The 25562-nt window shown below is 41.5% G+C and overlaps 1 protein-coding gene across 1 annotated transcript in view; it reads left to right on the forward strand.

Annotated features, from left to right (window-relative positions):
• Positions 1-25562, forward strand: part of LOC138566368 (contactin-3-like) — a 1374021-nt gene that overhangs the window by 1171539 nt on the left and 176920 nt on the right. The window contains exons 18-19 of the mRNA XM_069643533.1: positions 10822-11056; positions 11697-11812. Coding sequence (XP_069499634.1) covers positions 10822-11056; positions 11697-11812 — 351 coding nt within the window. The remainder of the gene's footprint in view (positions 1-10821; positions 11057-11696; positions 11813-25562) is intronic.

A 25562-nucleotide genomic window follows, 5' to 3' on the forward strand; every position in this document is an offset into this window, starting at 1 on the left:
GTTTACAAGAAAGGGGATAGATACTGGCCGGCCAATAAAAGGCCAAAATCACTCCTGGATGCTGATTCAAAAATCTTTTCAGGTTTGGTCTTGAGTGGGTGCTTACAAATAACATCTTGTCGAGGTTCAAATTTGGCTTTCGGAAGCATGTAGGAACAGACGCAGGAGGCTTATTACTGAATATACTGCAAGATAAAGCATGGATGGCTAATATCACTCCAGTTTATGTTGCATCGGTTGACCTCACAATGGCATTCGATATGGTGGACCGGAGAATACTGTGGGGCAAATTACAACAAATTGGTATACCCTCCGCCCTGCTTTTGATGCTGTATCATCTGAATGAGGGTTGAAGTTGCAGGTTCGACACTGGAATATTGTCATCACCTACCGATGCCCTAAATGGCCTTCGCCAAGGGTGCGTTATTGCACCAACTATCTTCAATCTTTATGTATCTCATGCCGGTGGTATTTTAGAGGTGGCTGCTTTTGTCCCCCCCATGGAAGAGAGAGTTAAGATATGTTGGATCACATATGCTGACGACTTTATGTTGTTCGACCATACCCCTCGAGGATTGCAACGTCTGTTGACTGTTTTCAAAGATTACACCTTGGCCAATTATCTTTTGATCAATGCAAAAAAAAACTGTCATTCTTCGTTTGCACTCCAGAGCTGAGGTTAAATTCTGCGTGGTTTTTTAATCATGAAAAACTGGCAGTGGGACCATATCTACGTTATTTGGCGTTTCCGATATTTGGTGACAAAAAGAAGTCAAACTACAGGCAATATTTAGAAGGTAAGGTCACATCCCAAATAGCACCGCTAAAAAAGATTGATAACAAATTTGGGAAATTCTCCTTCCTTTCTACTTTGCGCTATTATAAATGCAAAATAATACTACAGTTCTGCTATGGTCTCGAACTCTTTCCCATATGGGTGATCGGGGAACTGGCTAAATATGTAGCACGCATATTGAGGTCTGTGTTTAAGTGCCTACCGAAATGTGTACCTTTGGCCGCAATACGTTATGAGTTAGGACTGTACTCTATGGGAAATGTGGTTGAAGTGTCTGCCTCTTCAGAAAATTGATTACCAGTCCCAAAAATACCTTGTATATGCACACATTTTGTCAACATGCTGCAACTGCTTGAACACAGGTTGACCATCCCAGTAACCCAAATTAGGAAGGGGGCAAATAAACCAGGAACATGATTTGACAGGGACTCTGGGGAAGCAAAATGTAGTTTCATGAAAACCATGAGTTGGGCAGTTAGTCTGGGGGCTACGTTGGTTATGCTGAAAGTCAGAATAGTATAGTTTGCAGGATAACACAGAAGCGGCCTTAGAGAAAAGGCCCTTGACTCGTTCTGGCTGAGCAGAGGGAGTGGGAGGGTAGAAGGTTGCTTGTGTGGAAGTATGCCGTTAGTATGCGACAGTGGCTGTGGTCTGGTTGGGGCAGCGCAATGAGCTGCAACATTATGAAGTAGAGACATCCCAACGGGAGTAGTGGGCAAGGGAGGCAGGAATAATGTACAGATTGGAACAGGGAGGCTGGGGTTGCCGTAACAGAAGTAGCAGGAAGAGTGACTTGCTAAGGCAGTATTCATCTTACCTTTGTAGATACTGTGCGAGAGCAACTACAATAGTCCAGGTGAGCGCAGGTTAGTGACAGAAGGTTACATTCAGGGAAGTGGTGGAGGAGGTATGGTGATTTCCAGGATGTACAGGAGTCCAAGGAAGTTAAGGATACGATTACTCCCTTAATAGACCATGAACTGCTGGAATCAGATGTTCTTAGCGCCACAGGCAAACCTGGACAGGCCCAGTCAGACATTACCAGCCTCAGATGTAGGCCTTGGGCTACTGGCGAGCTATGAGCCCTGGTATAGTTTGGGCCGGTGCCCAATCGCATCTTGCAAAAAGGTGTTGTGGCGCTAGATGGCAGTGGCAAGGGTTACTGGCAGACATCTTTTAATGGAGCAAGTGCTCAATTGTACATAAGGTAAGCCCCACAGGGCTACTCACAACAGAATATTCTGCATCCTGGAGGCGGCACCTCTGGGGAAAGTGCAAAGGAGGTGCTGCTGCAATGCACCTCCCAGGTGCCGGGACAGAATGAAAGGGCCATACAGTCGTTACTGGTCTTAGATGTAGGCCTTGGGATGGGGCTGGCTCACTCTCCTGGTGAGCTATGAGCCCTGGTATAGGCTGGGCCCGGTGCACCATGCAAAATATTCTTGTGGTGCTTGGTGGCAAGGGACACTGGCAGGCATCTTTCATAAGGTAAGCCCAGCATGGCTGCTCACAACAGGATCTGCATCCTGGAGACAGCACTTCTGCTGGGAAAGCGGGATAGAAACTCTGCTGCAATGCCCGGTCAGAATGAAAAGCACAAATAACTGGATGAGCCCTCTTTATTGCCCTTTTCTCTTGCCACCAATGTTGTTCTTCTGGAACCAGTGCCTAGATGCCTCTGGTTTAAGTGTGCTTTACAAATGCAAAATAAATAAATTCATTAAAAAAGTCTGGAAATGTGATAACAAATTCGAATATATGACGCAAGTGAATCTTAAAAGTAGGCAAACCTTTATTAATGTCCTGATAGTATCCTTCCAAAAACATATTATTTGCTGATTTAAATAGGCAGACATATTTTAAACAAATGATATGTGACATGAAAGATCGAGAGAGTTTTGGAAATAGCGTTTTCTCATTGCATATACACATGTGTCCACTCTAATCACCACCAAGATTTGGGTTTGGCATTTTAGTACCCTTATAGGAGGTGTGTGTCTTCACCCCTAATCTCATAGAACCCCATCTTTCACCACATGTGGATGATTACGCTGGACTGTCATCAATGAGTATTATTATTGCTATTATTATTAGGGTATTTGTAGGTATTAGGGTATTATAAGGCGCTGAAATAGCTTCGGGAAGCAGTGGAACACTTTAGAACCATAGGGGAAAGTACAAGGTTAGGGAGCAGAGAAACAAGGTAGACAGCATCTAACAACAGGGCAGGGAGGGCCATTGTCAGCAATGGCTCTTCAGGTAAGCAGGGAAGGAAATGGTGTGGATCAGATCAGCCAGTCTCAGCTATGGTGAGGAGTGGATGAGGAGCCAGGGAGGAGCCATTCCTTCATTCCTTTAAGAGGAGGGTATTGAGCTCCTTCCTGAACTGTAGGAGAAAGGGTGCGAGTCAGATATAGATAGGTTTGAGGTTCAAGCATCTTGGGGCATAGAAAGAGAAGGCCTGCCTTCTGTTGTTGTTGCTTCCTGCACCAGTGGAGTTCAAGTCTGCACATATCCTTTCTTCTGGTGGATCACATGCCTTCAGAGTTGCTGAGTTACTCAGTGAAGTAGCTTGAGAACTTTAGCATGACAGCCTTGTAGATAATGCATCAGGAGTAACTCTTCAACTTAGTCAATGTGCTCTCTTAACAGCATATTTCGATGGTGTGATATTTCCACATTTTGTAGGCTGCACATCAAAAGTACTGATTTTTTTTGGCTGTTTCTATGCAGCCTTCAAAAGCAGAAGTATCACACTACTGGAGGTAATGGGAAGACATTCCCCTACACACCCCATCACCACTCTCTTCAAAGCTGGTGGATTTTCTTCGGAATTTGGGTATTTCACCCATTTAACCCCTCTTCCTGCCCTCCCGCCTCCCTTCTCCCCCACAGCATTACCCCTCAACCCACACCACAGACACTGATTCACACACACAAACATGCAAACACACACACATGTATGTGCGCCCCACCCCACACCCCTCATTTTCACACCACACACATTCCCCCCTTCCCCACAGACACAAACAGACAGACATGCATACACGCATACACACACACACACACATACAAGTGCACACACACTACCTCGCAAAATCTCAAAGCACTTATCGGGGGGATACCTACAACCCACTTCCTGCCAGCTTGTCTGCCAGTGATATTTCCACTTTTTGTAGGCCGCACATCAAACGATTTGATTTATTTCGGCTGTTTTTATGCAGCCTTCAAAATCGGAAGTGTCATGCTACTGGATGTGGGGGGAGGGGATTCACGCTCCCCAACTGCAGTCCGGATGACATTCCCCTTCCCACTCCACCCCTGCCCTCTCCAAATCTGGTGGATGTTCTTAGAAATTGCAGGATTTCACTCTTGTAGCCCCTCTTTCCTACCTCCTGGCTCACTTCTACACCCACAGCATCACACCTCCACCCACACCACAGCCACTGATTCAAACATGCAAACACACATACGTTTAGGTGCCCCTCCTTATTTTCACACTACAAACATGCCCTGACTTCCCCCCAGACACACATACACAAACACACACACACATGCGGACACACACACATACAAACGCACACGCACTCCCTCACAACATCCCAAAACACATACCTGGGACACTTGCATCTCCTCTTCCTGCCAGCTGGCCTGCCATCCCCTGTGAACCCTAATGTGCAGCAGGGGTCTGACAGTACAATTTAGAAAGACTGCTTGAAGTGGTCTCCGAGCGGTCTTTCTAAATTAGTCTTTTTTTAAAAAATGTGTTTTTCATAAAATGTTCACTTAGTACCATTTCAATGTTGTTTTTCTTACTCTTTCATCAATGTATGTGTGCCCTACATCAGACTCTAATGCCATTGATGGAAAATATGTTGAACGCCACAGTAGTTTATCCCAGTGTATTCTTTTACATATACGTAGGAGCACTCATTTGGGATCAAACCCCTAGAGTTCTGCTCTGTACACTATGAATCATTTTATTTTGGATTTGTTCTACCCAGTCCACATTTTCTTTATTCAACAGTTGAAGCCTTCATTTCACATTGGTGCCCATGTCTCAAACCTCTGTCCACCATTAGTCTATTTGCAGCACTTCCTGTTCATCATCTCTCATTCCACATTATGTCCTTCACTCTGCATCTCCAAAACCCTCCCCCACCTCCTGCTACTCTCTCTGCCCCATGCCTTTGATAAACACCCACTTATCTAGGGGGCTTCTTATGGCATTAAACAGGCTGTACCAGTAGTAATGGTGCTTAGTCCTCCTTCACATAGTCTGTGGGCTATTGCAGACAAGTAAGACCCACTACAGAATCGATTATTGCTAATTAACTAGACCATTCTGCTTCTTTCTAGACACTACAAAATCCTCCTCTTTTATCATAGTGAAGGATGATTTGTTTTTACTTGTACATTTACGTGTCATAACATGTCTACTGTCCTGCAGGCTTACAGGGATGAGTAGCAGCTTCTAAACTCTTACTAAGCCCCACATTGTTAATAGAACAGCAGTGATCCAGTCATACAGGTATAAAAAGCACAGCATGAAGAGTATACATATGTTGCACCTTTAAGGTAGCATGGGACTAGGGCAGACTATGCTCTTCAAGATGATGTGAACCAGCAACAAAGCATCAAAATAACAATAATACAATATGTACCAAAATAAAATAAATGCTCAATCAAGTTTATATACAAATAATACATCAACAAACAGGTTTATTCCTTGTGATGCCAGCTCCCAGAGTGCATTGACTGCAGGAACGTAGAGGGTGCTCAGCTGAAAGAGTGCTCTGGGCACATTACAATGAGTAGACCCTTCGCCTGTTTACAGTTCCTCACCCTATCAGCACTTTTCTCCGTGTTGCCTGAGATCAGAGAGACTCCAGTAGGTATTTATATCCCTGGTGTGACCGCACTATTCAGTTGCAGGGGTCCCTTTGAAGCTACCAGCCCTCACTCCACTCCAGCATGAGGTGTGTTCTGCTTTCCCATGACGGCGTCAGGCCTTCCTAGCAGAGAATATAGTGCTTTAAAGGCAGGTCCGCCATATGTTGTGGGTGGTCCTCCCAAGATAAAACGTAATACACAAGTTCTTCAATTGGTGCAAGGGTCACAGGAAACCAGTTCATACTAAAATGACATCAGATTGGCTTTTGACAGTTTTAACTGTATCTCGGTATATGCTACTATATCAAACTAGATACATTTTTATCTTTCTAAAAATCGGACACCAGGGCACACGGAGTTAAATATACTCTGACTCATGAGTGTTGACAGCTTAAGGCAGCCCATGGCTGTTGGATTTAATGTAATTCCAGTAGTCTGTTTTAGGAATGCTTATATCAATATGTCGCTGCTTTGTGGCCACATCACATTGCACTAATAGTGTATCAGTAGACTGGGTCCAGCAAAGTGCACATGTGATGTATAATTTTTAACAATGAAAAGCTAGATAGGTTCAGCAGAGCAGAACACACTATCTGAGGCAGAAAACCAGCATCATTTTCTATAGCAAAAATCAAAAATGTGCGAATTACACGCCATCACAAATGGCATTCTTTCACCTAGGAAGCATTTTAATTCCTTAGCTAATCAGAGCGTTATATCGTAGCACCTTATAATGTGATGACTTAGAGTCTTAGAGTTTCTGCTCTTCTTCAAATGTACTCCACCATCCAGGCCTGGATGGCCACCAATGGCCTATTATGTCTCAATGGTGACAAGACCGAGATCATCATTTTAGGTCCCAAAGCCACGCTGAACAAACTGAACACAAAATATGATAACTTCACCATTGAAAACACAACCATCCCTGTCTCATCCATCTGTCAAGACTCTTGGCGTATATCTAGACCCCACCTTATCCATGGACAAACAGGTCAGTGCCATTGCCTCTGCTGCTGCTCACACCACCAAACTCATAACTGCTGTCAAACCCCTCCTCACTAACCAAAACTGCCTATCCATCGCCAGAGCCACCACTGGCGCTAAGGTAGACTATTGTAACGCCCTAGTAGCAGGCACCTCTTAAAAAACTTTAACAGGCTTCAGACAGTACAAAACAATGCGCTCAGTGCGGCCCTCAAAATCCCTAAAAGAGACCACATCACCCAAGCAAGGAGAGAGGCCTGCTGGCTCCCTGTTAAGGAAAAAATAACATTCAAAACTGTTACCTTAACCCATAAATGCCTCAATCTCTCTGCCCCACAATACCTCTATGAAACCATATACCGAGATACATCCACACGCCCCAGAAAGACACATCACGCCAACTAACTCAGCATACCGCTGATAAAAAAGAGCAAAAGCAGGAGGTATTAGCTTCACTTATTTAGCCCCCAAACTTTGGAATGCCCTGCCCAATGCCCTGCAAGATGAAACATCTCTCACCACATTCCGCAAGGGCCTCAAAACCACCCTGTTCAACTGAACTACCCCTCCTCTACTGCATTCTCACTATCACTATCACAATCTGTAAATAAGTATGCTGAATAACTATTACTGTACCCGCGCCCTAGTGCACGTACAGGCTTGCTCCAATGTAACCAGGCATGATTGTTTCTGTTACCATCACACTTAACAGAGTTGTACCTGTAACAGCGCCACGATGCCTCCGGGCAGCTGGTGCTTTAAAAATGCTAATAAATAAATAAATAGCACTTAAGAAGGATAAACATTCCACTGTTCTGGGCTTGTGGTACTTTAGTAGGGTGTTGGCTTGAAAAAGATGCAGACACCATTCACGTTTCAAATGTTTGGTGTTTTTGATGGCAATAAAACAGGGAACCCGGTTATTCAAGAGATTTGTTTCAAGACCTGCGTTGGTTTTGTTATTTACCAGAGAGCTATCATTTAGAAAATTGTCGTAAGGACAGGAGCATAGGAGGGGATTGTGTACAGTAAGTTTTAAAAACTGCACAAAAAAGTGTCAGATCGCTACCTAACACCTATCAGGTGGCATTGAAAAGCAGTGGCATTGAACAGCTTATGTGATCTCTCTTTTAATCTCTCTTTGTGAAGCTGTCTAAAGCACATGTCTATGCTGGGGTATGCTGTGTTGAGTACTTTGGATGGATGTATGGATTGATATGATATGATATGGCATTTGTAACGCGCCTATACACAAGTGTTTCAAGGCGCGACGAGACAGGGAGAGGGAACAGGGGGAGGACAAACAACGATCCTACTATGCCAGGTGTCATTCAGACCACGCAAGTGCAGGGGTAGGGGGTGCAGTACAAGGTAAGTAGAATAGAAATAAATAGATAAATAAATGAATAGGGCCACTGGTGGCAAGTGCAAGATTGAAAAAATCATTGGACCCATGGCTACTTGGGAAAAGTGATGAAGAAAAATATCCTTCATAGATTTGGAACTGGATGGTGAAGACCTTCATCAAATCGTGGGGATCGTTTTGCAAGTCACAAAGCAGGCTTACACGTGTTTGTGCAGGCAGAGTGAGGGCACGGAAAAGGATGACGTTGTTCTCCTTGTTAGGCAGAATCATATGCAGTACCCTTTGGGAACACCACACTCAATTAAGACTACAAGTGACAGTACAAATTCACAACTTGTACAAGCCTGTACTACACAGTAAAGTGGTAGCGATGGCTGAGCAGCCAGACTTATCTCAAGAGTAAAGTGAGCAGTACCAATAGTTACACAAAGGACAGCCATTACTATGATTCAAACAAACACTGACTCAAGGTGTCTGAGTAAAAGAATATACATTTATTTACACATCAGTTATAAAACATTTCACTGTTATCAAGCAGTTGAAACATTACAATCATAATACACTACACCACACCCAATAGATTCTGGACAAGTTAACAAGTTATGCTCAAAATGAAGTGGGAGCAAAATGGCACTCCAGTAATTTAAAAGGGAGGGAAAGACAAAGTTAGACAAAAGTTGAGCAGCACCAACAAGTAAGTAAGCAGGGCAATCTAGAAAAAGTAAATACAGTGAGGAAATCAAATCAAGAGGCCATGGCCAAAGTCAATGGACCAAAGTCTTTGCAGAGGATCAGACAGTTCAGAGTAGTTCGCGATTAAGTCTTTGCCAAGAGTTCAGAACGAAGTTGGGTGGATGAAAAGTTACTTTAAAGAATGGAGAAGGACAAGCCCTCATATTGGCAAAAGATTTCAAGCACTTTTACCGAAGTCGGACGGGACGAACGACCGGATTTCAACAGTACCTTAAATGGAGAAGAAAGCTGTAGCTGAGGCGGACGTTCCTGGCAGGTACTGCAGGCTCACAGTTTCTGAAGCGACTGTCAAACCGACACGAAGTAGGAAGACTGGAGGTTCCTGCATTTCCCAGGGAAGAAACCAGCAGCAGAGCAAAACAATGAATAAAAGGTGTGCTCCTTAAAACCCAAGCAGGGTCTGATCCTCCTGGCTATCCGGTTCACTGTAGCTGTGCACAGCAAATTCGACCAGAGGAGGGAGGCCTGGCTTGCAGTTTGGTGAACTGGTTCTTCCTACCAGCTCAAGGGGAGAAGATTCCTTGCAGATCTTCCATGTCGTTGAAGTTTGAAGATTCGGACCCGCAGTAGGGCTTCACCGGGAGGTTCAGTCATTGTAGAGGTCCTCTTCTGTCAGCTTCTCTTTGTTTCTCTCGATCCATTGGTGACTCTGCCTTCTCAGTCCCAGAGACCTGCTTTTTATGCAGTTTTCCTCCATTCACACAGCCTGGCTGTCAATCACACAGCAGGGTGGCTGTCCCGCGGGACAGTCACCACAGCCAATCATATAGAGTGCGACATGGGTCTCCAAGGAGACCCTGTGCAGGGAGTCTCAAACCCCTCCCTCACATCCTGTCCCCCTCAGACATTCAGGTGCCTAAGGAGGGCTTCAGTGCAGAAACCTGCCAAAGGTCGGCGAACAAAGGAACGAAACCTGGTTTGGCGCACAGAGCAAAACACGAGAAAGACTTTTACAAAAAGAAATGGCGAATAAACCCAGCAGGAACCAAATAAAAGTAAATATGGTCCAGCAGGTTTATGTTCGAGGCTACTAAGATATCCTCGAACATGAAAAGATGAAAAGGGAACTAAGTAATGTTCCATGAGCAATAGACAAAAAGGGATAACTATTAACCCTTTCCAGAAATCTATGTAAGATAGTTTGTACTGGGTCTGTGATTTTTAAAAAGACTAAAATGTCAATGGCAACTTTACATGTTCTGGGAGACAGTAGTCAGTCTCAGAAAATGGAGTTTAATGTGGGAAGTCTAAAAAAGACAACCCTGTGTCACTGCACTGAAGGTGATGTGTAACACACAATAAAACGATGATGCCTATGGAGTAGTGAGGCTCCACAGTCTATGAACACAAAAATGTTAAACACACACAGTAAAACAAATGTAAGAGTGGGAAAAAAGTCTCAAACTCTTACCAGGTGATAAAATAAATCCTAGAAATCCAGCAAAGCTGCTAAGGGACTCAGTAGATAAGTGAAATTAGCCATTTTGGAGAATTCTCCCTAACACTCCTACCCTAACCGGTGCTCCACCTTCAAAAACCAAATGGTTTTGCATCAGCATGACATTTTCGATACCTATGGAATCCCCCAGTCTTAGCATCTGCGCAAGTAAGCAAATACCATGGGCAGCCTCTTTAAATGTCGCCAACAAATTTGAATGCAGGGTTTGTTTACGCTTCTTTGCATCAACTTTATCACAATTTATTGTCACTTCTTATTGCAAATGACGGAAATTGCATGGTGGGTTCCAAAGTGCAAAGATATGCACACATAGGTGGTCCTCTTCACACAAGACAAGCTTTTTTTTTTCAAAAAAATGAGGGCATCTGTATGTACTCGAGGTGAAAAACTCCAGTACAGCAAACTGATTTTAATTTGGGCACACATCAGTAACATTACCTCATAGCATTACTGGTGTTGGCCTATTTCTACCATGCCTGATTATTGCTCTAGAGAACCTGTAGGTCATCCTGTTGCTTACCGTATTATGCTGAATCATTTTGGATGATGATCTGTTCTCTGATATTTCAGCCCCTTCCTGAAGAACTGCAGAATGGTGAAGGATTTGGATATGTCATTGCCTTTAGACCGGTAGGCATTACAACCTGGATCCAGACTGTCGTTACATCGGCTGATGTTGCAAGATATGTCTTTAGGAATGAAAGCATCTTGCCCTTTTCACCATATGAAGTTAAAGTCGGTGTATATAACAATAAAGGAGAAGGACCTTTTAGCCCTGTGGCGACTGTGTATTCCGCCGAAGAGGGTATGTAATATGTAAAAGGATTTGCATGTTTCACAATAGGAGCCACTGGTGCAGACATTCTTTCAGATTTGAGAAAAGGAATAACTTTGCATATGCAGCACCTCCCAACAAGTGCTGAACAAACAAGTGTGGGCACTCACTGAATCACCAACTAGTGTGTGTGTTTTGGTCTGAGACACTTCTGAATCTTTTACAGAGATTTCTCAGGAAAGGTTTGAAGCCACCCATGAGTATCCTGCCTTCCCCTGCACCACCTTTGAACATACCACACAGACTTATGGGGCCTGGCAGGGCAGTTGGGAATGCAAGTTTCTTTGTTTCTATTTCCAGTACACTTGTGATGGAAATTGAAAATATTTTTAAATTTGTCCTCGGATGTTGGGGCAAGGAATAGTAGTGAGGGGCACTAGTGTCTTTATGGGGCTATGGGGCTATGGGGCAGGAGCACTTGCTTATTCTGTAAAAGTGACAGAACATTTTTTCAGGTAACCAGACACTGGTGAACTGAGAATATTCATGGGCCCCTTTTGGGGCTACATAAATACCAAACAATCTCAGTTATGAAAAATAATTTCTAACTTGTGCATTTAGTTGAATCTGCTTAATTTGTTTTAACTGAATGTTCCTTTCACAAATGCAGAACCCACCATTGGACCATCTGAAATTGCGGCACATAGTCACTCAGCATCAGTAATTACCATTTCATGGAAAGCTATTTCCTTAAAGAACTACAGCGGCAGGATCCTTGGCTATGAGGTAAAATCTTTCATTTTATTTCTTCCACCTAACTTCTGAAGTCAAAAGTCAACGTATTATTTTAGCTTTCAGTGATGGATTGCATCAATAATGTGCTTCCCACAAGTAGTGTGACACTCTCCTTACTAGCAACAAACATATTAAATACTTGTCGCAGAGATTTGATTTGGTTTCTTGTTATTTATCTTTTCTGGACCATGAGCCCTTCATTAGATCATATAGGACACATACAACACACTGTAAAAAGAAAAAAAAAAACAACATCTAAGTAAAGACAATAAAGTAAATAGTTCCTAGTGTTTAGAACCCCAATAATTTAAAATTGGTGGGACGAGTCATACTATGCTGGGATGGACTCTCAGACTGCCAAATACCAAAACAGGTGGCTGTTAGCCTAAAAGCATTATCAAACTCTATGCAGATAATGTACGCACTTTCAAATGATCTCACTTCCAGACCAATCCCCAGATCAAGTAAAATCTGGGTTCCATTTCTCCAAACTGCTGCTAAAAAGGCAGACACCATTTTAGTTGTCTCAATATTAAAGGGGTAGATCACTCATAAATGGTATTGCTTAAAAAGTTTGGCCATATATGAACAATTTTTTTACAAAATGTTCCTATGTAAAATGTTTGGGAAATGAGCCTCAAAGTCAGCATTTTCAATCACTAGGAGGCATCTATTTCGTGAAATTAACAAGCCTCCTGTGTTCATGTTAACTTTGTGCCCGTAGCACTAATCAAGCAAAAGCCCCCTAGTGGGAGCATTTGCTTATTGCTGCCGGAGAGCAGAGAATGCTGGCACTTGCAACCATCTCTCTTTTTTTGTGTGCCTAATACGTGGATATACTGCTTTTAGAAAGCTTCCTCATAATACGTATCTGCCCATAGTAGGTCCGTAAATGTGCCTTGTTGAATGGACCAATTAGTTTCAGACTTCAATATTCGTTTCAATTTTAGTAGTTGTAAGTAAATATTTTTTGTGCATGGAAGGCACATGTTCGATTATAGCAAATCATCGTCCCTGGAAGTTGTAATTCATTTTTCAGGTCTCTAATATTATTGGATATTGATATTGATATTGTATTTCTATCGTGCTCGTACACAAGTGTTTCAGAGCGTGACAAGGCAAGGGAGGGGAACAGGGGAGAACAAAACAGCGATCTTACTAGTCCGAGTGACATTGAGAATGTGCAAGTGCATGGGAGAGGAGGAGGGGAAAAGTGCATGGAAGGGGGAGAAGTGGAAAGTGCGAAGCAGAGGAGAAACAGATAAATAACAATAAATAAATAATAAAGGCAACAAACAGTGGTAGTGCAGCTAGCAGTTTGCAAGTGCTAGGTTTAAGGCAGCAGACATGGTAGGTCTGATAAGTGCAGGAAGAAAAAGGGGTGGCTGTATGGGTAGAGATACAGACCCCAGTGAAGGGGTGGCCTGGAGACAGTGCGGAAGGGTGGCAGGGTGGGCAGGTACCTGGGCCTGGAGGACAGAGGGTGGCCAGGTGCACGGTGCAAAGAGAGAACAGATAAGCACGGGAGAGGGGGAGCAAAGGCAGAAGAAAAGAGAAAGGTCTTGAGGTGCTTCTGGAACGGGAGATGGTTCTCCTCAAGTTTTAGAGTGGCATGGAGGCTGTTCGAGAGGGAGGCCCTAGCCGAAGACAGAGATCTACCCCGAGCTTGTTCCTTTGAAAAACAACTGACCTTGAGGGAGTTGGAGGTAGAGGAGTGAAGATCTTGAGAGGGTTGATATTTGCAGAGGGATAGCTGAAGGTATTTTGGACGTAGGCCCCAGAAAGCCATGTGGACAATGCAGAGGGTTTTGAATTTAATTGTGCATCCACTGGTAGCCAATGGAGAGATTTCAGAGCTGGAGAGATATGATCCCAGGGCTTGAGGCCAAGGACAAGTCTCGCAGTCCTGTTCTGGATTAGTTGCAGAGGACGGAGAGTAGAGGCAAGTAGATTTAGGAAGAGGCTGTTACAATAGTCCAACCTAGAGAGAACCAGAGCTTGGGATGCCATGAGCTTCTGGGGGAAGGAGAGGAGGAGGTGCAGTAGGAAGTTTGACTTTTTAGTTTGGCCATTTCAAAATATCCCTTTGTGTCCTGTCTATCTAAATTATCACATCACTGAACAGTCTGTTCACAGCACATCTTGCTGGATTATTTGGTACCTTGCATAACACTGAGGCATAGCACATATCCACACCTAATGCAGCTCTGGGGAAGCTATGACGAAACTGGGTAAACCTTTTTCCAAAATGTTTGTTACTGCAGTCCAAAGATCTCAATGCTCTTATCCAGACTGCATAGCTTACATCGATAGGCCACAATACTTTCACAATTAACCTGAAAAACTATCAGATTGCATTATTACTATATTCCCTTGTAGTCATACAAGTTTCATTATAGCTTTTCCAGCATGTGAACTTTCTTTAGTGCTGAGAGAATGTGCAGTCGCCAACCATTTGGTAGTAGACAAGAACACGTCTCAGATACTGGATAGTATTCACCTGATCAAGGCTTACCCTTTAGCGAACAAATTACCTAAACAATATGCTGTCCCTGTACCAAACAAACATTAGTATTTTAAATGTGTTATTGTTCATTTTAAGATCATTTTGTTTACAATATTGAGCAACCACTGATAATGGGGAATGCACGGCAAATGGTGTGCTAGATAAAAGAACAGAATCATCCACATACAGCTGGACTCCATATGAGCAGAGTCACAACGAGCTTTACCAGTGTTCCATTTGCATTGCTTACAATTGTTAGAAGGAACTCTTGTGTCAATCGGATTTCAAGCAATTATTCAGCAATGAGTATATGGTTTCAGATTTGTTTTTAAATGAATAACAGTTTTGATCCCCTATTTGTGTATATCTGTGCCCACCTCAAATCATCTGTAGTGACATTATCTTAATCTGAATGTCAGGATTTGTTCAAAATAATATATACAAATAATTAAAGGTAGTCTCCTAAATTAGGATGCTGGTGATATCACCTGTAATATCCAATGCAAATACAGGCAGCTTGTCTACAAAAATAAATACAACCTGCCTTCTGTCATCTCACACAAAATTACATTCAACATAAGCATGAACATCCATTTGTATAAAGCCCAGCCTGCATAACTATGCTATCCATAAATAGGTAACCTTACCTCACTGTGAACATCAAATGATCACCACTTGTCAGCATAACATTTCAAGGAAAAGCATTTTAAAATTCTCTTTAGAAATTATGATATATATTTAGCTTACTCTTCTTTTTCACCATTGACAAGTGCTGGCATTAGAGACATTAACATATCCATTTATTATTCTAGGTGTAATTCTACACTAGATATAGGTTACTGTTGTTTTCTAATTTGAAAATGTCTATATAATAAAATGCATGGTATGTTTGTTAATTTGGTCTACAAGCTAGGGTTCCGAATATAAGCATGTTTTTATTTTGAAGAGCACACCACCTTGATTCATTTGAAGAGTCACAGAAACTGTAGTATACATTTTAGATGGAAAAGGAATCCGATCAGGGGCATCTGTTTGCTTTGGCCTTTTTGCTGCATTTATTGTTGCATATTTTCATGGGGAGCAGGACCCCATAAGCACCTGCCATGGCCCACAGTTCTTTTCCAACCCCACAACTTTACAGCCAATTTTGCATGTTCCCAAACCCAGCCTGCATTTTTTTTTCTCTTTTACCAAATGTGGTGAAATGTCTGTGACCAAGTGGGCAGATCCCAATGAATAAACACATATTTCCAATTGCCATTAGAAGTCCACTTAAGGTGGAATCCTTTCTTTTCTGTTCAATGTTCTTCATAAACATGACATTGGTTATTGGTTTCCACAGGTCAAAAAGTGTATCAACTCCTGCAAAATAATGAAACACTTCATACACCTAATCGTACAGCATGTCACAAATCCAGGCTTAAATGGCCCCTGTGAAAACTTGACAATTAATTATATTTGTTGACTATCAGCGGAAAATCTGCCCTGTGCAACCAAAATTCTAGGGCATTCTAATTTAAATACACTTCCACACATTTTTCTTTATATCCCAATTGCCATACAGTGGCATAGCTGGTAAAGGATTCACAGACAAATATTTCAGATGCTATCAGGGATTTAACTAATTCTTGGGACATATAGCTAAATTAACAGGGTTTAATGGATTCACATTTGCCTGTTAAAGGCGCAAGGCAGGTAGGAAAAGCAACAGCTCCAGGCAGTGCTACGAAGCAACCGTTGCTCCCAGTTGGTCGCATGCTTTCAAAATCCCTCTTAGGCAGTCTGATTTTGTCTACAGCAAGACTTCTGTGTGAGGCCTACTTGGAAAAAAAGACCTTCTTCAGGGGGATTTGAATCAGCAACATTCATGTGGACCACATCAGCAGTTCTCCTATCGGACATGCGCACTTCATCTTCATATTTCCCAAGAACTCTCCCTATTGCATGTGCTTTTGGCCTTAAATAATTAATAAACTTCACCCATGCAACCTCATTTGATTAAGTATTTCTTAAATGAGGGCTGTGGTAGGTTCTTTTCAGATACTGAAAATCAAAACTATGTTTATTTTTAAATGAGGCAAAGCATTCAGAAGTTATGGCCGAAAATATGATTTAGTTTTGGTGCTGTTTACATTAACCAATTCACTTGGCTAATTTGTTTAAAGCTGTGCACTGCCTGTTTATGTAAGTTTATCATTAAACAATATATGATGACTTAGTCCTCCCAGGCCATGAAGAAGACATGCAATAGGTACTGGTTGGTTATTACTCTGCTCAGGTCAACATGTCATAACTGTATGGAGATTTGTCTTTTGAAGTGTTATTTTACTAGAGAAGCTGGTCCAGTTCCTTTGACCCGACGTCTTTCATACACTGTGAAACTCCACAAAAATAGGAGTTCCCTGAATAAATGGGCTTTCCTTTCTTTGTCTGTTTGGCTGAGCTAATTGATACGTTACTGATTAATGATGGGTCTTGTTATACCAGAGAGGCTACATCTGGACCTTCTGTCTTGGAAATTGAACTGAATAAGCAAAGGTCAGATTTCATAGGATTCCAGCTTCATTTGACAATGTGTACATGACATGCTGATACAAAGCAATGCTACTGTATATGTGTACCTAATCAGAAGTTGGTAATGTATTGCTTAACAACAATTGAATTGAACATGCATAATGCATAGCATATATTGCACTGGATTGTTATTTGCATGCACATATCACAATTCAGTTTATTGGTCATTTACATAACATGGTTGCAAGGGTTGTATACCAGTTTTGTTTTGTAAGCTTAACATTATAGGCATGGTTGTCAGTGCCCACTACATTATCTTTTGTAAAATGTGTTTTATTGATATTAATAAACTTGACACAGCCATCGTTTATTTCCTACGATGTGTTGTTTTATATGGCAGATAATGGTGTCTAAGCGCTGTGACAAAAGGTATCAACATTTGTGTCTCAAAAGCAAAAGTAATTATTTTCTTTTTTTTTACTGAATAAACATTTTAAAGTTTATTGTTCTACCTGGCCGTAGCTACTTTACCTAAGAATCACACTCACTCTCATTCTAATATGGCCTCTTGGATTCTGTGCATAGAAGATTGTCTTTTTCTTCAAAATAGTTAATTTCATGGAATATTGCTACAGCAAGTGCACTTGAACCACAGAACCTCAAAAACAGCCCAGTTATTCTAATGTGTCTGTGTAGTGGCATCATAGTACAATGAAGTTATGTTGCCATTTGTACATTCTACATTTATATTGTCAAGCATTCCATATCTGATTATTTCAATTAAACTCAGCTCCCGATTCCTAGTTTTAAAGACTTAACCTTTTAAGTTTAACATCTTAATGTTTAGGATAACAGAGATTCAATTTTTGCATGGTTTTTGCATGGTTTTAGTGGAATGTAAAAGACAGCAATATTGTACACCAGCAAACAACAATTAAACAACGTGTAATCTAAATATACTCATTTCCCTTCCATGCCCCTCTAGGGTGTGTGTGTTAAGAGGACTTGATTTCCTCTCCTTTCTCTTTTTTCTCTGCATTCCGTTGCTGTGGTAATCCTTCCACCTAATGTAGATATGGTAGCATCCAGTACATACATATCTGTTCAAAGGTTGGTTTTCAGCTGCTGGTCCAATACATCATTGTATCTGACACTTGTTGTACACCCTCTGCTGAATTTGATAATAGTGTTATCATTGTCCTCCATGGGACAGCAATGTACCTTTTGTCCACCACCACCCCTTCATTTGCAAGAAGGTCACTGACCAATGCCATATAACAAAATCAGACATTTAATCGAATTCTTCAATAAAAACATACTTTGCAGCATGTCCAATTTTCATCTAAATGTGATTTAATGCACATTCATTAACATTTTATTCATGAACATACATGCAGAAGGTTGTAAATAATTGCTTCACATTATGCATCTAAGGCATAGGCCATTCCCACTATTATATATGTTGTGGAGCCTGTCTCACAAGTTGTACCTTCTGTGGAAGTATGTATTCTGCACTATCTTTATTTGTGTACTGGAGGCCACTTCTGTGGTGACTACAATGCCTCCCACAGGTTTTCTCTCGTGGGTTTTCTCAAACGATTCGCCCAATTCACATTCAGGTTCCCTAGAGTGTTTTCCATAATTGCAGATGTGTATTTGAACATCACAAGAATATGTTTCAAAATATTTGCTATTATCCGGCTTGGAGTTGTGGTGCTGAAAGATTCTTCTGAACTGAACTGTCAAGGTCTTAATTAAAATGATCTGTAAAACTATTTTCACTCACCAACCTCAACAAACACACATTTCTTACAGAGATAATAGAATAACCTTTATACCAAATTGCAATAATGTTTAATAATGTTCAGACCCTTTCATCTTCTAGCATTTAAATCTGCTGACTCTAATCACTACACATATACCATCCCATTTTCATTGGGCACACATTAAATGCTACCCTCTCTGATGGAATTCCCTGTCCTTTACCTTATTCATAGCGCATTGTCACTTTTCCCTTCAAACTAGGGCAGTCTATCTCCAGGGCCACACCTGACTCGGTTCCAGGTTTGTTCTGCCATCATCATGGCATGCAATAGTACATTTATAAGGGGCTATGAAGCAACTGTGTTTGCATCTGCACCTAAGGAACTACCAACACAAAAATCAATAGGGTTGCCATCCCAAGCATTACCTCAAACACAGTAATACATTGATGTTCTGTCTGGGGTTAGATTCCATTGAATCAGATTAATTTCTGGAAAAAGGTTTCCATTTGTGTGGAGTCTTCTCAGTGCATACCAAGGAGATCATGTTAAAACATTGAGGAAACTGTACAGATGGGACATGCTATGAAGAAAATGTTTTTGAAAACAAACACAATTATTAGAAAATAGGACATTCCATGGAGTACTACTCATTCCATCAGGCACACTGTTAGGTTCACCTAGAGTATTTTCATCAAATCTCTGAATTGTTGGATTACTATTATAGGTTCCCTAGACAAAGCTACTTGTGTTCCCAGGTGCCTTCAAATTGCACCTTCCCTGCTATTTAATCCTTTGCACTATGTAGTGAAATAAGGTGTAACAACAGGTGAAGTAAACTTAACACTTTCCCTTTGCACTTCATATTGCAGAAAATGTAATTGCTTACTGCCATTTACACACAGTAGATAGAATTTACAATGCAGTCTAAAGCATTAATGTCAGCATGACAATGTTGTGCTTGTGTTAATGCATTTGGTTTTCTATTGCATAGCAGTTGGGAGTTGTTGAACCGGTACACGCAAGCTGTGCCTCTTCTCCACAATACAAAAAACTCACCAGAAGTGGTCCATTAAAATAATGCTGAAAAGTGGTCCATTAAAATAATGCTGAAAAGTATTACAATAACCTTTTTCTTGTTTAGTGAAAACCGCTTTGAAGAAAATCATTCTACATGTGTTTTGGAAAAACAATAGGCTTTTTAGAAATCAGTAAATTCTGTAGTGTGCTAATCAAGTTCACTTGGGGTGTCAAGTCTTCATCAAATCTTTGAAGTGTTATATGAACATTAGTTTCTATTAAGTGTTCCATGGATCCAGCTACCTACTGACCCAAGTATTTCGAAGTATCTGCTTGCACTAAAATGTCCCCTGCCTCAATATCACCTTTTCTCCTCTCTGGACCAGGGGACCACCATATATTGGGGCTTAGGCAGAGAAGGCTTGGTTTCTGGTGCTTTCCTTTTTGCAGCAGCGGATTTCAAGTCTGCATGTTAATGTTAAAGGGTATTTGCACTGGGCACTATCACCACTGGAGTGGTCCCCTGGTGCTCTAGTGGATCTGAAATAAAGGGGGGGAGGTTAGGTGTGTTAGTGGGACAAAGTTTGGAGAAGAGCAAGGGAGCTGTGAAGTACTGTTGGCAACTTTAGTTCGGTTAACACCGTTCGCTGAGCATATTGGTGTGTTATTCGGTTCTGAGTCTGTAATGTGGTGTTGTTTGGTGGGTCTGTGTGGAGTGGTTGTTGTTGTGGGGTGGTGAAGTGTGTGCAGGTTGCTGCTGATTTAAGAGGTGTGGTTGTGTTTGGTTAGAGTGTGAGAGGTGTGTGAGGAATGGTGAAGTTTTTATTTTTTTATTTTTTTTGGGCTGGTTAGTATCCTTGTTGTTAGGAGAGATGCATATTTCTATTGCGTCTCCTTCATGGTTTAGAGAAGGTTGTTTCCTTTTGGTGATTTAAGTTTCAGCACGATAAGGCTGTCTCATCTCTCTGTCATTGTGCTAAATTAGCTACTTTTGTGTTTCCATTTGTGTATTCGGTCAGCCCCTTTATCCAAGTTTGTCTTTGCTGTAACCTCGTTTTTGTATTGATTTACTTCCATTAGGACTCCAAGATTTTTTACTACCTTAGATGGTGTGGGCGCGGTCCCCATTTCCGTCGGGCAGGGAATGTAGGTGTTGTTCTGTTGGTTTTTGGATATGATCATGATTTCTGTCTTTCCTGGGTTGATTTTCAAGTTGTTGGCGTTCATCCAGTCAAAGTCTTTGTTTAGACATTCTATTACGGGTGAGTGATCGGCTTGATTATAGCATGTAATATATTTTTTGAAGATCCCGATTACTGGAGTCTGGTAGATGTTGAAATATAGTGGTGATAGTGAGGATGCTTGTGGTACTCCACAGTTGTTAACTCGTGGAGTATATTTGAATGGTTTTATCCATATGGTTTCTGTTCTGTCTGCTAAGCATTATTTAATCCAGAGTAGTGCCATGTCAGTTATACCTATATCTTACAATCTTTTAGTTAGGGTGTCATGGCTTAAAGGGCAAAGGCTGGGGAGAGGTCGAGCAGTATCAGAGCCGAGGTTGTGTTGGAGTCTGGGTTGGTCTTTAGGTTGCCCCAGATGGATAGTAGTGGCGGTTCTGTTCCTCTTGCGGGTCTGAATCTGACTTGTGCTTGGTCTAGCAAGTGGTGTTTTTCTACATGTTCTTGGGTTAATTTGTATACATACGTTTCTAGGAGTTTTGCCAGGTAGGGAAGGTTTGAAATCTGTCTGTAGTTGGATAGGTCTTCCACTTTGGCACTTGTGTTTTTTTAAAGTGGCTTAATATATGCTGATTTGAAGGATCGTGGTACAGTTCCTGTTGTAAGCGTAAGATTTAAGAGGTTTCTGTAATATTCTGATGGCGTTCCTTGTGTGAGGATTGATTTGTTAGGGTTGGTTGTTCTGTTTTGTATGATTTGTCGGATGTCGCTGATTTTGTTCTTGAAATGGTCTGCCAAGTCGTTGCATAGTTTCTCTGAGGGGGTTGGAGTGTTGTCACAACCAGGTGGGTTTCTCATTTCCTTTATGATGTTGAACATTTCTTTTTGTGTGTTGGTGGCATTGGTGTTTCTGTCATCATTATGCCTTCTCTTTGCCTTTTGAATTTCCTTCTTATATGATCGGATTTGTTTTTGGAACTGTGTTTTCTTATCTTGGTTGTATTCTTTCCTCCATTCTAATTTCAGCTTCTTGTTGTTCTTTTTCATGGTGCTTAATGGTGGGGTGAAGCATTTTGTCATTGCTCTTTTTCTTGAGGGGGTAAATGGTTTTTCCGGGGCAATGTTTTTGATTATATCAGCAATCCATTTGTGGAGTAGCTCCACTTTCTCGTCTAGGTCTGCCTTCTCCAGTTCTGCTGCTGAAGGTTTGGTCTTCTCCATTTGTTCCATTAGGTTGCTTGCTTTGACGGTTTTCCAGTTTCTTTTTGTAGTGGTTGTGAGCTTGAAGGGCTGGATGCTGACTTGAGTTGGTAGTGTTATCACAAATGGAATGATGAGATGGTTGCTTCAAAGTATTTGTATTGGTGGTGCCAAGTTTTTTCTTGTTAAAGATTGCATTGAGTGTGTGTCCTGTTGAGTTTGTTGCACCTTTGACCAACTGTTGTACTTTCAAGGTTGTTACCTGCCCAATTAGTGAGTTTTGAGAGTTGGTGTGTGTTTCTTCTAACCAAATGTTGAAGTCCCCCAGGATTATTATATGGCCGTGTTCAATGGCTATGTTGGTGATGGCTTCTATGAAGTTGTCAACAAAGGTTGCATCGTTTGTAGGTGGTCTGTAGACCAGTATGAATTTGATGTTTGTTTTTGTATTCAACGATAAGTGTATGACCATGACTTCAGAGTTGTTGATGTTAAGCGGTTCGTCTGTTTTTACTTTCAGGTGTCCTTTGAATGCTATTGGGAGGCCACTGTGATGAATAGGATGTCAATGCCATTGGCGCAGAGAAGGTCAAAGATCTCTGTTGATAGTGATATCTGGGTCTGGTCCATGGACTCACTTCCCAATTTGGTCTTTGGACAGCCTCCTGGACCAATTAGGGTCTGGCATGATGTCTGCAGACATCGGATGCGTCCGCTGATTGGATATTGAAAAGCATAAACTGCATCTTATTTTTCGGAACAGTCGTCATGTTGCATTCAAGGACAGTAGCCAGTGTCCACGTATTGCGCAGTGGGTTATTTTGTAGTCGAAAGAATGACTGGAAAGGGTGGAAGTGGAATAATGATAATATGGGGCTGTTTTTCTAGGTGATAAAAGTTGGTGTGGGTGGCACCCAGTCCGTGGACTCCAATGTGAATGAACAATTTGTAAAACACATTTGGGGTTATTAGATGGCTGAAAGAAGGCGTGCAAAGGGTAGGGTAGTGGAATAGAGATGCTATGGAGCATGAAAGGTGAACAAAAGGGTATGCAGATGCCGCCAAGTCCGCAGTCAATTTTACTGTCTGCAGATATTATTTTAATTGCAGGGGGTTCAGGGCGAGTATTTTTGTTTGAAAGTGTATTGTACGTACTTGTTAGATGGTTTAATTCTATTGTGGTGGTTGTGGGCAGTGGCCAGTTTCTTGGGGGTATGACATAGGCAATTGCAAAAAGGTCATAATATGCCATGATTTGCATTCTGCAGAAACTGGTAAACTGGAATGGATTCACAATTTGGTATGGACACATACACAAATCATTCATTACGGATGTGCTCTTATGAAACATGGTTTCAAAGAGTGTATGTATGTTTCCACGTGTATATATGTTTCCACGTGTATGAAATCTGGAAGATTTCATGTATAGGGATGTTTTTGGTTTCCTGTACTTGTGGGAAGTGCATTTGAAATTCTTGTGGATCTTCCTGTGTGTTTATGGTCCATTTTACCCTTCCTGCACAGTAGTCCAATTCTTGCCTTATAATTGAGACACTGTAAGTGTTGTCCGGATTATTTGTGACATGTCTATGATGGATGCGTATTTGCGAACACAACTAGTACAAGCCGTTTAATTAAATGGTGTGAACAATTGGTGGCAATTGTAAGAGACGACTGAATGCACATTTGCATAGCAATTTGCTCCAGTTGTGTTGCTGAATTTAAATGGACCAGAGAGACGTGCTTTCTGATGGATGTGCAGTTGAGTTTGTAGTGGACAGTATAGTGTTTGTATTATTTGATAGAGAAGCTGTTGGTTGTTGTTTCTTTAGCGCAATTGTTGGGAGATCTGTTGTAGGTTCTGTTTGTATTTGTTTTACTTTTAAAGGTTATATTATTTTTAGGTGCAGGCTATATATCTAGCTGGAGTGTATAGTGCACGTAACCTGTTGTATTCTACGATGCAAGGAATTTCAGTGTTGACTTTGTTTGCATTAAAGTTAACTAGGAATGGACTGTGCTGCCAATGTCAATCAATGTGTGATCTAGGGTTAGACCTTGTGATTTGTGAATAGTGACAGCATATGCAAGAGATAGAGATAATTTTTCTCTCTGTACATACATGTATTTTAAAAGAAGGAAACATTCTATTGTGCGGCCAATTTATTTAGCTTCTGCAAGTTGCAAGTTTGTCAAAGTGGGTGTTGACAAACTGAAAGCTGTTGTTATGTGGATATGTTTGGAAACCAACAACTGTACCAATTGTTCCATTGACTAAACCTTGTTCTACGTCAAGGTTACGTTTTAGAATTACTCTGCTGTTTAGACAAAAAGTACATGTGTTTTCCAATCCAGTTGTGTTGGATATACATTTTTCTAAGCTATTTAGTCATGCTGTTGCTTGTTGACACATAGGGAGTGTCATACCGTGAACCTCTAGTTTGTCTAAGAGATGATGTGCCGTATGGGTTGCATTTCTTTTTTCCACATTGTCTTGTTGAATTCACTACAGCTTGCAAGGGTTGGCATTAAGGACATGTGTTTTATATTTTGTTGAGTTAATTGTTACATGACATCAAGAGCAGATGTGTTTCGCCCATATAGCTCATGGATTAGTCTACTATTTTAGATGGATTTTTCATCTTTAGTAAGCAGACCATTTCTAATGCTTTTTAAAATCTTAGCATAGGTGAGGTTTGCAGACTGATGCATGTAATGAATTAGTTCTTTGTAGTGAAAATGTTGCCAGAGATATACTTTTCGAATGTTGCTGAGTGTGTTGCAGCATTGTTTGTCTCCTAAAGGTTTGAAAATAGGCTTACCTCTTGCTGCTGTTAACTGTAGAAGGTCTTCGAAAACAATAACATGTTCTCCTCTAAACAGTTCTTCATAGTTGGATTTCAGGACTTCTTGCATTCTGATGTGAATTAAAGCCAACACGAGGTTAGAAACCATGGGCCTCATTATGGATCTGGCAGTAGCCCTGCTGGTAAAACCGGCAGGTTGCCGCCAGACCAGTAAGAAATTACTGGTGCCTGACTTCCCGGTAACACCAGGGTATTCCGACCCCAGCGACTGGGAAGTCAGATGCCAGTAATTTTGTAAGTCCCCATTCCCATGGCAATGGGGACCATGGAAGCACCAGCACCGCTAACAACGGTGCCGGTGCTTCCGTGAAACTCTGCGGGTGGGTGCCGTTCTGCCTGCCCGGTCTGACCCTGGAGGGCAGAATGGCATCCAACCACAGAGTCCTATTGTGCTGGTCTGGAAACAACGGTCCCGGTAGGCTCACTGGCACCGTTGTTTCTAGACCGGCACACTCATAATGAGGCCCCATGTTTACTTCATCTATTAGGAGCACTTTCATTTTTTTCAGAATTCTGTTTACTTCAGTAGCAGCTTCTGCTGATAATTTGTAGTATTCTAATTTGATTTGGTATTCTACTGGAAGGAACAGTAGTTGGTGTAAAGTTACACCTCCTATGTTGTAGGCAGCAAATCCTGTGGGGGCTGTTACAACAGCTGAAAGGTTGCTGTTTGTCAAGTTTTGTATAATG

Source organism: Ambystoma mexicanum, chromosome 2p (genome assembly GCF_040938575.1).
Source record: "Ambystoma mexicanum isolate Mex_15411 chromosome 2p, UKY_AmexF1_1, whole genome shotgun sequence".
Lineage (NCBI taxonomy): Eukaryota > Metazoa > Chordata > Amphibia > Caudata > Ambystomatidae > Ambystoma > Ambystoma mexicanum.